The 15,173-nt window shown below is 37.7% G+C and overlaps 2 protein-coding genes and 1 pseudogene across 2 annotated transcripts; all 3 read left to right on the plus strand.

The window, feature by feature from the left end:
- The first annotated feature begins 1,061 nt into the window (after positions 1–1,061).
- LOC121323317 (gamma-crystallin M2-like) lies at positions 1,062–2,353 on the plus strand. The gene is made up of 3 exons (XM_041264306.1): positions 1,062–1,100; positions 1,490–1,732; positions 2,029–2,353. Exons 1-3 carry the CDS (start codon positions 1,092–1,094, stop codon positions 2,299–2,301), a joined length of 525 nt encoding a protein of 174 aa, XP_041120240.1. The 5' UTR covers positions 1,062–1,091; the 3' UTR covers positions 2,302–2,353.
- A 3,530-nt stretch (positions 2,354–5,883) lies between these two features.
- LOC121322721 (gamma-crystallin M2) lies at positions 5,884–7,080 on the plus strand. Its single transcript, XM_041262965.1, has 3 exons — positions 5,884–5,949; positions 6,081–6,323; positions 6,773–7,080. The coding sequence occupies exons 1-3, from the start codon at positions 5,941–5,943 to the stop codon at positions 7,046–7,048; spliced, it is 528 nt and encodes a 175-aa protein (XP_041118899.1). The 5' UTR covers positions 5,884–5,940; the 3' UTR covers positions 7,049–7,080.
- Positions 7,081–9,514: 2,434 nt separating this feature from the next.
- LOC121322992 lies at positions 9,515–13,417 on the plus strand (annotated as a pseudogene).
- Positions 13,418–15,173: the final 1,756 nt, after the last annotated feature.

The following is a 15,173-nucleotide window of genomic DNA, read 5'->3' on the forward strand; positions in this document are numbered from 1 at the left end:
AGTGAGGATCATTCAGTGAGACAACTTTCACTGCTTCAGTGAGGATCATTCAGTGAGACAACTTTCACTGCTTCAGTGAGGACCATTCAGTGAGACACCTTTCACTGCTTCAGTGAAGACCATTCAGTTGCAGTGTTACAATTCATTCTCCACAGTTAAATATTTGAATACTAGCATTGTTAATGAATAAATTAGAACACTCAGGGAAGTTTAAGTTCTCTGATTTTTATCTAAGAGATTCAGTGGTTGTGACAAGGGGTATATTTATCCTGTGTTTAGCCAAAGTGTTTACTAGTATCAGTTATCAGACACTGCAGATGTAATAAACACAGAGCTGTTTTCAATTCTTAATATGTGGCTTTATCGAAGTACCTCAAAGGGTCTTTACATCTATGCCCTACTCAAACATCGAGAGGATACTGTCTTCCCAGGTGAGCGCTGTGAGATAATAAGACTGCACTTTGATAGATTGTATCAAATTAAAATAAACCACAACAAAATGTTTTTAAACTGCAACCAAAAGACTGTTTCAGAAAGAGTAAAATATACGTAAGAAAGGTGTTTTGTTCAATTTGCAGACCGATTCAACACTTTTACTGAATGAAAGTTTTTTTTTTCCATGAAGGCACTGACACCGAAAACAACAACTTGTCTAAGTTTTCGGTAAGCCAATTATTCAAAATAAACTGCTTTACTTCATAATGGCAATATGGAGTAATTAAAATCCAAACGCACAACTTTAATAAGATTTCATGTGTCCATATATATATATATATATATATATATATATATATATATATATATATATATATATATATATATATATATACTGTTCCACTCCTGTGCTTTTGCGGCAGAGAACTTTCCCTTTTTAATCGTCCAAGGATAACAAAATTAAATGAACACAAGCACGCTAAACACCAAATAATAACCCTCTGAGTTTCGCTTTGACAACAGATACAGCGCATTGCACAGCTGCTGAGTCAGGGGGCAACACAATTGGACTGCAGATGCTTTGGTTTTCAAGCTGGGTATAAAAGTGCCAGCAGATTGACTCCTAGCACATCACAGCTCTGCGCGGAAGCATCACCATGGGCAAGGTAACTGGGGTGCTTTTTACTTTGAAGCTGCAAGACTGATGTAGTTAGTCGGGTAGTTTAGTTGTTGGATAACTTGGATTGTTAGATATATTTTACTCTGGAACAGGGTCTAATTATCTACTTTGAAAAAATAATGCTTACAAATTGTTTTCTGTGCTTGATGCAGCAGTTTACACAACACAAACTCATGGCTTTTTATTAACAATATACAAATTACAATAGCCAAAGAAACGTTAACAATAAAAATGAATAGGGAAATGACATATACTGTACATAATGGTATTTATACTAATATTGTGCAAGGAGAGACTTGGGGGAGGGATACTAGTGCAAACTTGGAGGAACAATGGTTCAAACATTCCTGTTAACAATTGAATTATTTGTTATAGATCATTTTCTACGAGGACAGGAACTTCCAGGGCCGCCACTATGAGTGCAGCAGCGACTGTGCTGACCTGCACTCCTACTTCAGCCGCTGTAACTCCGTCCGTGTGGAGAGCGGCTGCTGGATGATGTACGAGCGCCCCAATTACATGGGGTACCAGTACTTCATGAGAAGGGGAGAGTACCCCGACTACCAGCGCTGGATGGGGTTCAATGACTCCGTCAGGTCCTGCCGCATGATCCCACAGGTAAGTTCCTTGGAATTTCTACAGCATTTAAAGAATCGATAAATATCTACACTACAAATTCACATTTCCTTTTTAATAGTTTCAAAAATAATGTATGTTTCTCCAAAGTATTGCATATACTTCCATATAAAAATGGAATAGCAAGTGATTTACGGTGTACAATTTCACAGTGTCACTTATTATTATTGAAAGAAAACCCTGAGGCTGTCTAAAGTTTATTGCTCATTATATAAAAGAAAGACTCATAGCATTGTGAGTTATACTACCTGCATTTATGTTTGTGTAACCGTTCATAGCACCATGGATCCTACAGGATGAGGGTTTATGAGAGACCTGAATTCGGAGGCCAGATGATGGAGTTCATGGATGACTGTCCCTCTGTCTACGATCGTTTCCGTTACAACGACATTCACTCCTGCAACGTGATGGACGGCTACTGGATCATGTATGAGCAGCCCAACTACAGAGGAAGACAGTACTTCATGAGGCCCGGAGAGTACAGGAGATACAACGACTGGGGAGGCATGAGCTCCAGGATTGGGTCCTTCAGACGCATCACAGACTACTGATCATTTGAAATATGTGATTTAGTCTCTTGCTGGAAATAAAAATGAGTTTTCATTGCTAAAACAGTTGTCTTTTTTTCATTTATAATTTCATTAGTAAGCCCTATACAAAAATAAGTGCATTTTCCTTTAACTGTTGATGAGAAGGTGAATATTGAGGTACAAAGCATTGTGGGTTGGAACTTCATAAAAACAAAGCATGTTGTAAGATTGAACACCCCGTATCCCTCCACCACAAACAAATGTTTTTATTTGAAACTTGGCAGCTTCCAGGTATGACTTGTCTTACAGCTGGCATGATCATATAGAATACATTTTGACTTCATTGTGGTTTTGTTTCCCCTTTCTCCACTCTCAGCTGGACTTCATCTCAAGAGGTTTGACCCCCTTATAAGCTTTCTGTCTGCCTTGTTTTGGCTACACCTTGGCAAGACCATATCTGAATCCACCATTTACATTACACCAAGAACAATGCCAAAACACAGTGGCAGAAAATCCACTTGTCCTGTAGTCTGTGCTGATTTTGTAATTATGTTATTATCATCTATAGCTATTAACCCTTTCAGTCCTCAACCTTAACCCTCGAGGTCCCTCCTTATCTTCGAGCTGTATGTTAACACATGCCGTCAGAAATCACGCTGGAAAATTATAGGACTTCTAGGTCTGAGCTAGTGTATAAATATATGTAAAAAAAAAAAATGTTGTCCTGTTCTCATGTATGCTCAATAAAGAGTTCCTTTTCAAATTATTCAACTTAATTCTGACAAAAATAATTCAGGACTGAAAGGGTTAAACAGTCAGTAGTGCTTCATTTTGAAATGCTAGATGCCTAATGGCCAATCAAGCTCCCCCTTAATCAGTCTGAACTAATACAGCTTGTTATACAGACAGCAAAGAGTCTTATCTTTGAATACCAATCTAGGGGAAGGCATATTAAACCAGCACAAGCAACACCTGGAACAGCCACGATGGTGTTAAAAGGAAATAAAAGAGAGGAGATATTTCTGATCAACAAACAAAGAAGCGCCTCTGTTTCAGTCTCAGAACAGGGTTTCTAAATCAGCCCATTTAAACACAAGGAATTCGATCTATAGTTAAGTATAATCTTTTGCTGTATAGAGAGAGTTGTAGAATACAATATGCGTATCTAAGGCTGAAAATCAGGTACATAGCTGAGGGACAAGGAGGCATCCGTGACAACAACACATGTAAAATAGCACAGGCCCTGCATCACCTCCAAGCCCTGGACGATTCAAGCATCCTTTCACAATATCCAGGACGGGTACTAAAACAGTACGCAACGGCATCATCTTACACACTTTACTGCAAAATTGACATTTTGTCTTTTTTTATTTATAGATAATATTTTCAGGTTGTCATTGTAAATAAGAATTTGTTCTGAATTGACTAGCCTGAATAAATAAAGGGTTTGTTTGAATGAAATCTGGAACATATATGAATATATACATCTCAGGTTAGGGTGTGATGGGTTATAGACGCATGAAACAGAAGCTTGTCTCTGAGTGGTTGAGAGGAAGTCATTTACCACCAATAATGGGATGATTTCAGCCAGGGTTTAATGCAACTGCATTCAAATGCAATTACAAATACCTTAAATATTACAATTGCAAATGCAAATACAAATGCATACAACTCCATTGCATTTAAATACAAATGCAAAGTCAACTGAGACTTCACAAATGATTATTCAAATGCAATTTTCAAAATATATACTGAAACTCCTCACCAATAATTGCAAAAGGAACACTTCATCAAAACATAGAAGCTTTTCTCTATCAATTCAAACTGCTCCCTATTATAACAAACACCTTTAATTATGCTCCGGTTATAATTAGCTGTGTTCTGAAATGACTTCAAACATCCGTTAGCCCTGCATTACTTTATCAATGGATCCCTAACAGCATTACCATTAATTACACTTGGAATTGGTTAAACATTTGCTAAATGCATTTGATAGATTATTCAAATGCATTTGTGAAAGGCATTTAAAATTGATGAAATACATTTTGTCAAATGCAAATACTTTGCAAACTGATTAAAATGCAAATGTTACCGTGGTCTATATTGCTTTAACACATTTAAAGGCAATTATACACTAAGATAGTTTGGGATAGTTCAGGCTTTTCAACTCATAGCGTAATATATTGTAGTACATTTTACCTGTCTCAGGTAGCTCTCATAGAAGAACTACACTTTACCAGAATGAATTGGGGCGAGAGTTGAAAAGCCTGTCGTTGCTTACATGGAGTTACATGGTAACCCTAACTTGAACCCAGCCCTAATTTCAGCACCTACTAATCACCAGTCTAAAACAAAACATAAAGATGGTTTTGTGTTACATTAATGTGATGTCCTAATTATGAAAGGTAGTTTGTTGTTTGTTGGTTACATTCTGCCTGATTTTCTTCTTTATAAAAGTAGCAGCCATAACAGAATATCTTCTGTCCTTTCTGTCTAAACTGACAAAGTGGTCATTAACTACCAAGAATAGACCAATTACCTACCAACAACTGACAAATATTGACCACTGTCAACGTACCTAGCACATCATAGTCCTTTAGAGTCTATCAGTGAAAAGTCTTTCAGTTTCCTTTTTTGCAACCATTTTAGTGTAGGATATATTAAAAACATTTGCGTTTTTGACACTGGGCCTGTGCCTGTTTACCTCAGTTCACAATGCACATCACACATGCTCAGTTATCTTACAATATCACACTTAAACAGGGTCAATTTAGTGATGCAGCATCGGTAATGGTTTAAGAATTTAATACACCTAGAGGTGGGACACACACTTAAACGATATTCACTTAAGTGGGGTAAACTGTATTAACTAAAGTCATACTTATCATTAGGTGTCTCTAAATATGCTGTGATACACTGTAATGGAATGCATTCTTTTAATAATATTGTAAATAGACAGCAGCATGTGTAAATACAGTGTAATTACAAAAGGTGCTAGTAACTGGCAACATTTTTCATTTTCTAATTAAACAGGTCGTTAAATCTAACTGCATTATAAATACAGAGTTGTTAGACATTTAATGTAAAGTGTTACCAAAATTATAATACATAAACATGGAATTTGAATAAATACATTAAAAAAACACAGGGAAAACATGAAACATGTTCATTGCTTGAATTTAAGGATAATCATGTGTATTTTTCATTCATTGATTTATTTGTGCATAAGATATGTGATTTCACTCAAAATATCAAAGCTGGAGAGCGCAGGCTTTAATTAGGAAAACTGCTTCTGCAACATACCCCATTAAAACTACTAAACCAGCTACTGGTGAAATAAACCCCATCAAAACAATCTGAAAGCAGCTTTACCTTTCCAGAACGACATCATGTGAACTGATGACAAACACACTGTACAGAATTCCTCAAACACTAACCCAGAGACATTGTCATTATCCTTTGTGCCAGTGACAGAAAGGGTGCATGCTTTGCTGACGAGGAACACACAGATCTTTTGTTGATTGGCAGCAGCGCATTCTCTTTAAAAAGCTGATGTGTAAATGTGATTGATTTGCATAACAATGCTTGAGTTTCTCTCCAGGGTATAAAGGGGAAACTATCGCTATCTGTGGTACAGAGTGACCACGGTAATCCAGTACAATGGGGAAGGTAAGGTTCACTACAATATTGTGCATCTTAGCATCTGCATATTTATTACAAATATTAAAAAGAAGATAATAAAACATTATTTTTAATTGAACCCGTTTTCTGATAGTATTCCATTAATTTGTTTATTTTAGATAATCTTTTACGAGGACAGGAACTTCCAGGGCCGCCACTATGAGTGCAGCAGCGACTGTGCTGACCTGCACTCCTACTTCAGCCGCTGTAACTCCGTCCGTGTGGAGAGCGGCTGCTGGATGATGTACGAGCGCCCCAATTACATGGGGTACCAGTACTTCATGAGAAGGGGAGAGTACCCCGACTACCAGCGCTGGATGGGGTTCAATGACTCCGTCAGGTCCTGCCGCATGATCCCACAGGTAAGTTTCATTCTCATTGCTCTATTTTTTGTTTACTGTACCTGTTATCGGAAATGTTTCATAGATCCTTTCCTTCAGATTCGTAGATGACCATTCTGAAAGAAAATAATCGGATGTTGGGTAGAGTTTAGGTTCAAATAGCACTTCAATTGTGTTCTCATAAACATTCAGGATAGCTACACAGGAATCACAGCAACCTAATTAGAAAAGTGATTAGCACATCATGATAGAAAATCAGTGAAAACACATATTGTTTGTTACAGTTGCTGGGGGGTTCCTATGCTTGGGAATACAATGCAGGAGTCAAAAATGTAGCATTTGAATGTTTGACAAGCGGCAGGATGTCTGCTCAAGGTGCATCTGTGATGCTTCTGATCTGGACCCCTGGGAGGTGTCGACTGCTTTGTTTTCAATCAGTTCTTTATTTATTTATTTATTTATTTAAACAGTACCAAGGATCCTACAGGATGAGGGTTTATGAGAGACCTGAATTTGGAGGTCAGATGATGGAGTTCATGGATGACTGTCCCTCTGTCTACGATCGTTTCCGTTACAACGACATTCACTCCTGCAACGTGATGGACGGCTACTGGATCATGTATGAGCAGCCCAACTACAGAGGAAGACAGTACTTCATGAGGCCCGGAGAGTACAGGAGATACAGCGACTGGGGAGGCATGAGCTCCAGGATTGGGTCCTTCAGACGCATTGCCGACTTTTATTAACACGTGATTTAATAGTATTCAAATTCTTAATAAAGTGAATAAACTCTAACTGTCTCCTGTTCTGTCTATGAGAAATTTCAAAAGACAAGGCATGTTTTCACTATATTTAATTATGACAACAGTGGGATGGTATGACATATAGACAATCTAATCTGTGCTTATGTCATATATTCATATTTTGATAGCGTGATAAACATTTTTGCTCTCCATTGAAGGTTTTCAATCAGCAAAGGCAACCAATATACAAAATAGTAACAGTTTAGGTCAATGTAGTCCTTGCAGGCACTGAGATGTCACTGCTGCCCTGAAAGCGGTAGGATTGCACCAGCTTTTGCCCAGCTTTCCTTGCTAAAACACATGTCTTTTTTATTAGCTCCTTTGTAAAGCCATATTCAAATAGGTCAGAACAGTTTGGGACAAGCAAGTGTAGGACTGTTTGTTTCAAAGCTGTTCCCATGTGGAGCACTAGCTGGTTTTAAAGAATGATGCTTTTTGGTTTACAACTTAACGACAGTACCACATGTTCTAAATAATGTCCATTTCTTGGTATTTTAAACACAGTTCTAAATGGTTTAAGATTTATCACCCCTTCCATTGCAAACCTGGAACCTCAAGGTACCAAAAAAACTTCCACATTCTCCAAGAAGCAAACAAAACGGGTAGACACATAAAACGATCTGTAATTCATGTGCAATGACATTTAGGAAGGTGTGCAACCAATTCTGCCCTTGTCAGATACAGGCTTTGCCATCTCTTATTAATTACGTATATGCGTCATAGAGTTCTGGTGGAGCTGTCCCTACAGTATATTGAATGTGAGTGGACACCTCATAATAGCTTGAACCCATACCTCGAGTTCCCATATCTCTGGGTGGTGTATCATTCTTGTTTTAGCACAATTTCAGTCCTGTTCCTCCCCTTTTGCCTGTATGGTTGTTCCTATACCCCTGGGAGCTCTGGGTGTTCCCAGCAGCCAGGCCAAATGAGCTTTCCCTGCTAAAAAACGTGTCTTCATTTCTAAGGTGACTTATAAGCCCTATTGAAATAAGACAAGAAGGGAAGTAAAGTTAGAACTGTTTGAAAGCTGTTCCTGTGTAGAGTCCTAGCTAGCTTTAACACAGATGCTTTATGGTTTAGAACCTATTGATAACTTGTTGTGCTATAAATAAAGAATACAAAGTTCTGAATAGTGTTTTCTAAGGTTTAACACCCCTAATTCCTCAACCACACACCAAGAAAAACTCAAGGTATAAAAGTTACTGTGTTTGCATCTCGCCAACATATTTGCCACCAACCCAGTCTTCTAATTCAGTTTGAACCCATGCTCTATATCAGCGGTCTCCAGCCCTGGTCCTGGAGAGCTACTAGGTCTTCTGGTTTTCATTCCAACCAAGCTCTCAGTTACTTAACTAGACCCTTAAATGAACAGATCATTTGCTTAATTAGACCTGTTTACTTGTTTTCAGCTCTTGAACAGTTTGCATATTTCAAGTTAGCTATAACATTTTATAAGTAAATTGAACTGCAACTAAGCAAATTATCAGTTCAATTAAGGGTCTAGTTAAGTAATTGAGAGCTCGGTTGGAATGAAAACCAGCAGCCACAGGGGCCCCCAGGATCAAGTTTGATAAGCCCTGGGTTAGTTAGTCAAGATTAACAGGCGTTCTAGGTCTGTAGCCATTGATGACACAGACACCTATGAAACCTGAGGATTTGGGGCTCTCCAGGACCACGGTTGGATACCCCTGCTCTATATGGTCTCATCTGATTTAATTAGCAGGTAATCAGACATTCAAATTTTTCTTATTTTACTTGTTGTCCCTGTGCTTCATATGAATCAGTATTCATTTAGTTATATTAATTCTATTTTGTATAGGTTGTCATTTTCTGTAAAGAGAGGAACGTGCTTATTTAGCTTGCAACAGAACAGTGCAGTAAATATACGTGCACAACCCAATGTTGCCATCTACTGGTTTACCACTTCCTCTGACTATGACAATTCAGAACAAAATCGAAAAGAAAGAATAGTTATGAAACAGAGAAGCGCTTTGAATGAAATATCAGGTATAACTGCAGTAAACAGGAAAAGGTAGTTCCTCCATAGAATTATAGAGAAGGTTAAAAAAAAGAATGTATTCAATTAGCAATGTGTTTATTATGAAAAGTTAAGGCATTGTACTATTAAGTTATGCAAGGTATGGCAGTTTTAATTTTCAGTTAGAATTGTGAGTGCATACAGTATGTATTTTTATTAGGTAACATATATGTAGGCATTGGAAGAGTTTCCATGTGTGCTCTAATTTTTCTCGATACATTGAGCATACATATCATTTCGGGTTTCCACTGCCTGGGTTTATTTTACTCGAAAAGACCCTCTTTTCACTCGACGTCATACAAATGACGGGAAAGAAGGAGGTTGATATGCAAATTAGCCATGCGTGCTGTTTTCGCAGACAGTTCGGAAAAATGTGGTTTCCATGCACGGAGATCAGGTACACTAGAGAATCTCACCTGGAAATCCGTGGCTGTCAGGTGACGTCTTGTTTGAGTGAAACTTTTTAAAGCGCACTGTTAAGCTCATGTAATAAGATTTGTAAATGCCTCGTGCCTGAGTGTTTAATAATATGTTTTACTGCTCTTGTCCAAATCGATTTTTACATGTCCATTGGTGCAGTGGCATATCGTTAGTAGTGAACAGCATTTCAACTCATTTATCACTCGACTTATTAATTAAAAATAAAAGGAAAATAATTAACCAGGAGGCATATAATAACACTGTCCAGCTCAGCTGTTTCTGATTACCACGGCTGCAAACCGGCAGAGATGTAGGAGTATAGAGATCTGTGCCAGACACCTTCAACTTATGCTCCCAAGGCTCTCTCTCTCTCTGTGGCCGTTATTTTCGGCCACAAACCTGATCCTCTCGAGTTGTCCTCCCAAACATGCACAGGCATCACCACTTCACGTGCAAATAACCTCACATGGAAACTCCCCCAGCAATGAAGATTCCTTATGTTCTACTAATAATATACAGTTATTTGTAGGGACTCTGAGTTATCCTACAGGCACAGCCTTCTATTTTATTGATATTATTGATTGATATTGGAACTGGGGTGGGTTCAAACTGGACTAACCCAAACATGTCTTAACATGGTTAATAAATGACATTTAGGTAATTTACACTCATTCACAGGAATTCATTTTTCAGAGCAGCACTACAGCTAATGAAGCCAAGTTCTGCATCACAGTTCTCTAATACAAAAAGGATGGTAGAATGTATAAGAAAAATCATTTATGTTTATAAATATAATGAAACACTACAGTTCCGTATGCAACATTTTTCTAAATACTGCATTGGTTCTATGGTGATAAACTATAACTTTTTCTTTAAGGTCACAGCAAAGGCAATTGCTAGCACTGCAGTTTTTTCAGTTTTCTTAAAAGGAATGTCAGTTGCTCCTGATTGCTAGCCACTTTTGCCTCTCACTTTTTCTTAACTAACCAATTCGCACCAGCACCTAACTCAGACCGCATAATTATGCAAATATATGAAGCACTTTGTACTTTAACTTTCTGTTTTACTGTGTTTCATCACAATGGGCCCCCGGGGCCAATTCTTATGTATTGCTATGTATTCCTTTATTATATTACCATGTATATGTCTAATTGACAGTATTAAAATGATACAGTACCTCATTTACACAGATCAGATAAGAAAAACTAAAGAAAAAAAGTGGATGTGCTTTGAATTTTCATAGTGTAAACACAATGCTCTCTGTCGTCAGTAAAATAGCCTTCTCCATGCCACTGTCAAACAGCATAAGTCAGCTTTTCCAGTGGTTTCCATGGCCAACTGTTTCATCTTAGAATTCAAAAGGAAATGGCTAAAAGTGTTCAACAAGCAATTTAGGGATTTACAATTATGTTACCTTTTGACATATACAATGTGGTTTTACAAAGTAAAGGCAAACAAAGGGAAACATTTCAGGACAGCAACAATAAACTACTGCTGACATAATACATCTGGAATCTGCATACTTTAGTATGCAGGGTATAAAAGAAGCCAGCTCACTGTTTTTCATATACCATCTTGTGCACTGAATACGGCAATATGGGAAAGGTAACTTCAGTCTTTTTTTTTTTTACATTTTAAAGGTTTGTGTATTAATGCTCACTGACAGCATTACAAAAAATGTCAAAAACAATCAAAATAAGTAATAGATTAAAGATTACCTAGAGACAGAATTTATTAGGGTGGAATCCACTGGAGATTTAGACGTTTCACATATGGAGAGGGGCAAAGAGGTAGTCCTACTCGACATGTAAAAAACGAGATACAGAACCCTCTGGTGGAAGGGGTGAGGTTAAAAAGTATATGATGTTAATTATAAGGTTGAAAAATGACTGCCTATCCTGAATAAAACCTGTTTAATCCAAGGGAATTCAGACTCAAGGCAGTGTTCAAGGATTTTGGTGAGGGTCTTGACATCAGCATTGAGGAGGGAAATGGGTCGCCAGAGCATTGAAGCCTGATTGTGTGGAATGTTATGGAATTAAATGTGAAAATGCAGATTGTACAAACTGGTGTACCAGAGTAAAGGCTGCTATGTTTAAGTGCTTTTGTAAATGTGTAAACTATTTAGAGTAAACTAAACAACACTAAACGATGGGCAGGGCATTTTCAAAAAAAAAAAAAAATCATATATTTATATAGAAAAAACAGGCATTAAACATTGTTTCATATTTATTACAGTACATTTAATTGATCATAGTACACATTTATATTAAGGTAGAAATACAGTTATTTGCACACAAGTGCTTCTGTGTTGGAATGCTGAGCTTTTGGAAAACCTCATTGCTAAATAACATCTCGCCCGATCTTACGCACACATGAACTGCTGGTAAACTTTCACTTTTATCAAACATTCTGTAAATCTACAGGTGACTTACACAAGCAAGATGAGAATAATAATAATCTTATTTCGGCAATAAAAAATATTTTGATTTACCAAAATATGCTTACTTACAGTATATAAGTGAAAATGGGCTGACTTAAATGTTATTATTATTAGCGATTGTATTGGAGGTTATATATCGTCATTTGAATCAACAACTCTTAACTGAACTTCACCTGCCTTTTTTTTAAAGGGTCTCCTATTCAAATATAAATGAAAAGAATATTATTATAAAATGTCGATATTGTCTGCATCATGATTTACAGCAAAGCTATTTTCAGGTCAGCCTCTGAGTATTCATTTGACAGGAAATCTGGTCAGGTGTACTGTGGGGTCTGTAGGTTCTTAACAGGAGCTTGCATACTCCTGCTAGTCTGTGTGAGAAAAAAACGAGTGAACCAGACTGCCATTGAGTCAGTATGTGATTGCAATGTAATGCACCGGGGATAAGTGATACAGACTTGTCAGCTGCTTAATGTTAGTTTATAGTTTATGAGAGTGGCAACCTTAGCCTTGGTTTTACTTGCTTTAAATGACATGATCTAAGCAATATTAACTTTTCTGTTTTATAGATCATCTTTTACGAGGACAGGAACTTCCAGGGCCGCCATTATGAGTGCAGCAGCGACTGTGCTGACCTGCACTCCTACTTCAGCCGCTGTAACTCCGTCCGTGTGGAGAGCGGCTGCTGGATGATGTACGAGCGCCCCAATTACATGGGGTACCAGTACTTCATGAGAAGGGGAGAGTACCCCGACTACCAGCGCTGGATGGGGTTCAATGACTCCGTCAGGTCCTGCCGCATGATCCCACAGGTAAGTTCCACTACAGTCAAAAAGTTAAAACTTTGTTAGTAGAACAAGTGGGTTCACTATTAGTGAGTTTAGAAATGTTTAGAGGATAATTCCAATGAGATGGAATGTCTTGCTTTCATTGATTCAAAATCTATTTCAATCCCTGATTGTATTGGTCAATCCTAGATCCTCAGCAAGCATATTGTTTGTTATTGTCTCCTTGGTGAAATACTCTGGGCATTCTTCAGTGATAGCAGGCACCTCATTGTCTTCTTATTGTGTCAGCAGTATTCTAGTTTGGTAGATTGGTATTAACATGTATAGAAAACCTCCTCTTTATTTAACAGCACAGGGGATCCTACAGGATGAAGATATATGAGAGAGAAAACTTTGGAGGCCAGTCGATGGAGTTCATGGATGACTGCGAGTCTGTCTCCGATCGTTTCCGCTACCAAGACATTCACTCCTGCAATGTGATGGACGGCTACTGGATCATGTATGAGCAGCCCAACTACAGAGGAAGACAGTACTTCATGAGGCCTGGAGAGTACAGGAGATACAACGACTGGGGAGGCATGAGCTCCAGGATTGGGTCCTTCAGACGCATCACTGACTACTGATCATTTGAAAATAGTCTTATCTGTTACTGAAAATAAAAAATAAAAAAATTACCTTGCTTAACACTTGTCTTTTTCATTTCTAAGATGATTTATAAGCTGTACCAAAATAAGACAAAAAGGGAAATATAATTAGATCATTAACCTATACAAAGGTAAGAACACTTCATTATGCCTATTTATACTGTCATGATGGTCGTGTGGTGTTGAGTTGGGGGATATGTCTATTATATGATAATATATATGATCAGCGTCTCGCTGAACAGTTTCCAAATGTTGGCAAGTATGACCGGATCCACAAAAAATAACTGCATTTATCTTGCATGATGGCAGATTTGGCAAGTGTGTGATTCCTAAAGATTTTTTATCAGTTGATTCTGTATAACGAGGCGCAAGACCGAGTGAAGTGGCGTTCAAAGATCCGAAGAGAGGACCCTGCACCAGCGGGACAACGCTAGGAAGAAGAAGATTCTGTATAATAAATAAGTAACTTAGTGATTCTATTAACTGTTTAAATTGTGTACTATAGATGTGTCAAGGCTTGCCATGATGTTTTGTTGTTTGTCTCTTTTAACCTCCCCCACCCTCTGAAAATTTTACAGATCGCACCCTGTATTTAATTGTTCAATCATTACACCAGGTCACATTAATATCTCTCTCTCTCTCTCTCTCTCTCTCTCTCTCTCTCTCTCTCTCTCTCTCTCTCTCTCTCTCTCTATATATATATATATATATATATATATATATATATATTATATATATATATATATATACTGTTTCAGATCATATTACATGTAATATACAAATATCAAAGTTTTGTATATATATTATCCATATATATATATATATATATATATATATATATATATATATATATATATATATAAAATAACCTGAGATCCAAGATGCAAGAGTATAACTTTAATCACAGTGTCTTTATTAGAACAATCTCTGTTGAAACCTACACATTAGTGTTTTTCTAAGGACTTTCTCGACCCCACGGTATCCTAGGTAGAGGGTAAGTATGTAGGGCGCTACTGACCTCTAGTGGCACAACTTGAACTGCATTATATACATAAACATTCACATTACTACATTCTCCCCCCTTAAGATTTCAGCTTCTCTAAAATTTGGAAACAGTTTAAACACAGTTATAAACAAAATGTAACGCTATTACACTAGATGTCTCGGAACTATTGCTGTAACAACAACTACACAAAATAGTCCATCCTTAACTGTACATAAACATTTAATTTCAAACTTTTAAAAAAAAAAATTTACAAGTCAAAGTCCTTCAGGTAACCAGGCTTTTTGACAGTTCTTTGGGAATGACGCACAGCTTGTGCCATGCTTTGATTGTCCCTGCCCACCTTTGGGGAACTCCCAGTTTGTTCCTCTGGTTTCAAAGCAAGCTGCTCTGAGACAGTGTCCGCATTGTTTGCAACAAGTTCCTCTGGCATGGTTACTCTAGCTGGTGGTTGTAGAACCTCTGCAGGTGTGTCCTGCACAATATCCTCTGACCCAATGGTGTTGTCCTGTTGTCTAGACAGGATCTGATCTATGTGTCTGCGTACTATCCTGCCATCTCCCAGCATTACCTTGAAAGATATAGGACCAGTCACTGTTGCAATGACTCCTAGTATCCACTTGGGACCATAACTGAAGTTTCTTGTCATCACAGAGTCTCCGTCTCCAAAACTCCTCCCCTTTGTGTGCTTGTCGTGGTGTTCCTTTTGTTTATTCTGTTTAAGTTCCACTT

The sequence above is a fragment of the Polyodon spathula genome, chromosome 11, assembly GCF_017654505.1.
Source record: "Polyodon spathula isolate WHYD16114869_AA chromosome 11, ASM1765450v1, whole genome shotgun sequence".
Classification (NCBI taxonomy): Eukaryota; Metazoa; Chordata; class Actinopteri; order Acipenseriformes; family Polyodontidae; genus Polyodon; species Polyodon spathula.

Excerpts from the sequence above, each read along its gene's own strand:
- LOC121322721 (XM_041262965.1), top strand. Across the intron at positions 6,324-6,772 it reads CCTGCCGCATGATCCCACAG|TACCAAGGATCCTACAGGAT; the intron begins GTAAGTTTCATT and ends TTATTTAAACAG.
- LOC121323317 (XM_041264306.1), top strand. Across the intron at positions 1,733-2,028 it reads CCTGCCGCATGATCCCACAG|CACCATGGATCCTACAGGAT; the intron begins GTAAGTTCCTTG and ends AACCGTTCATAG.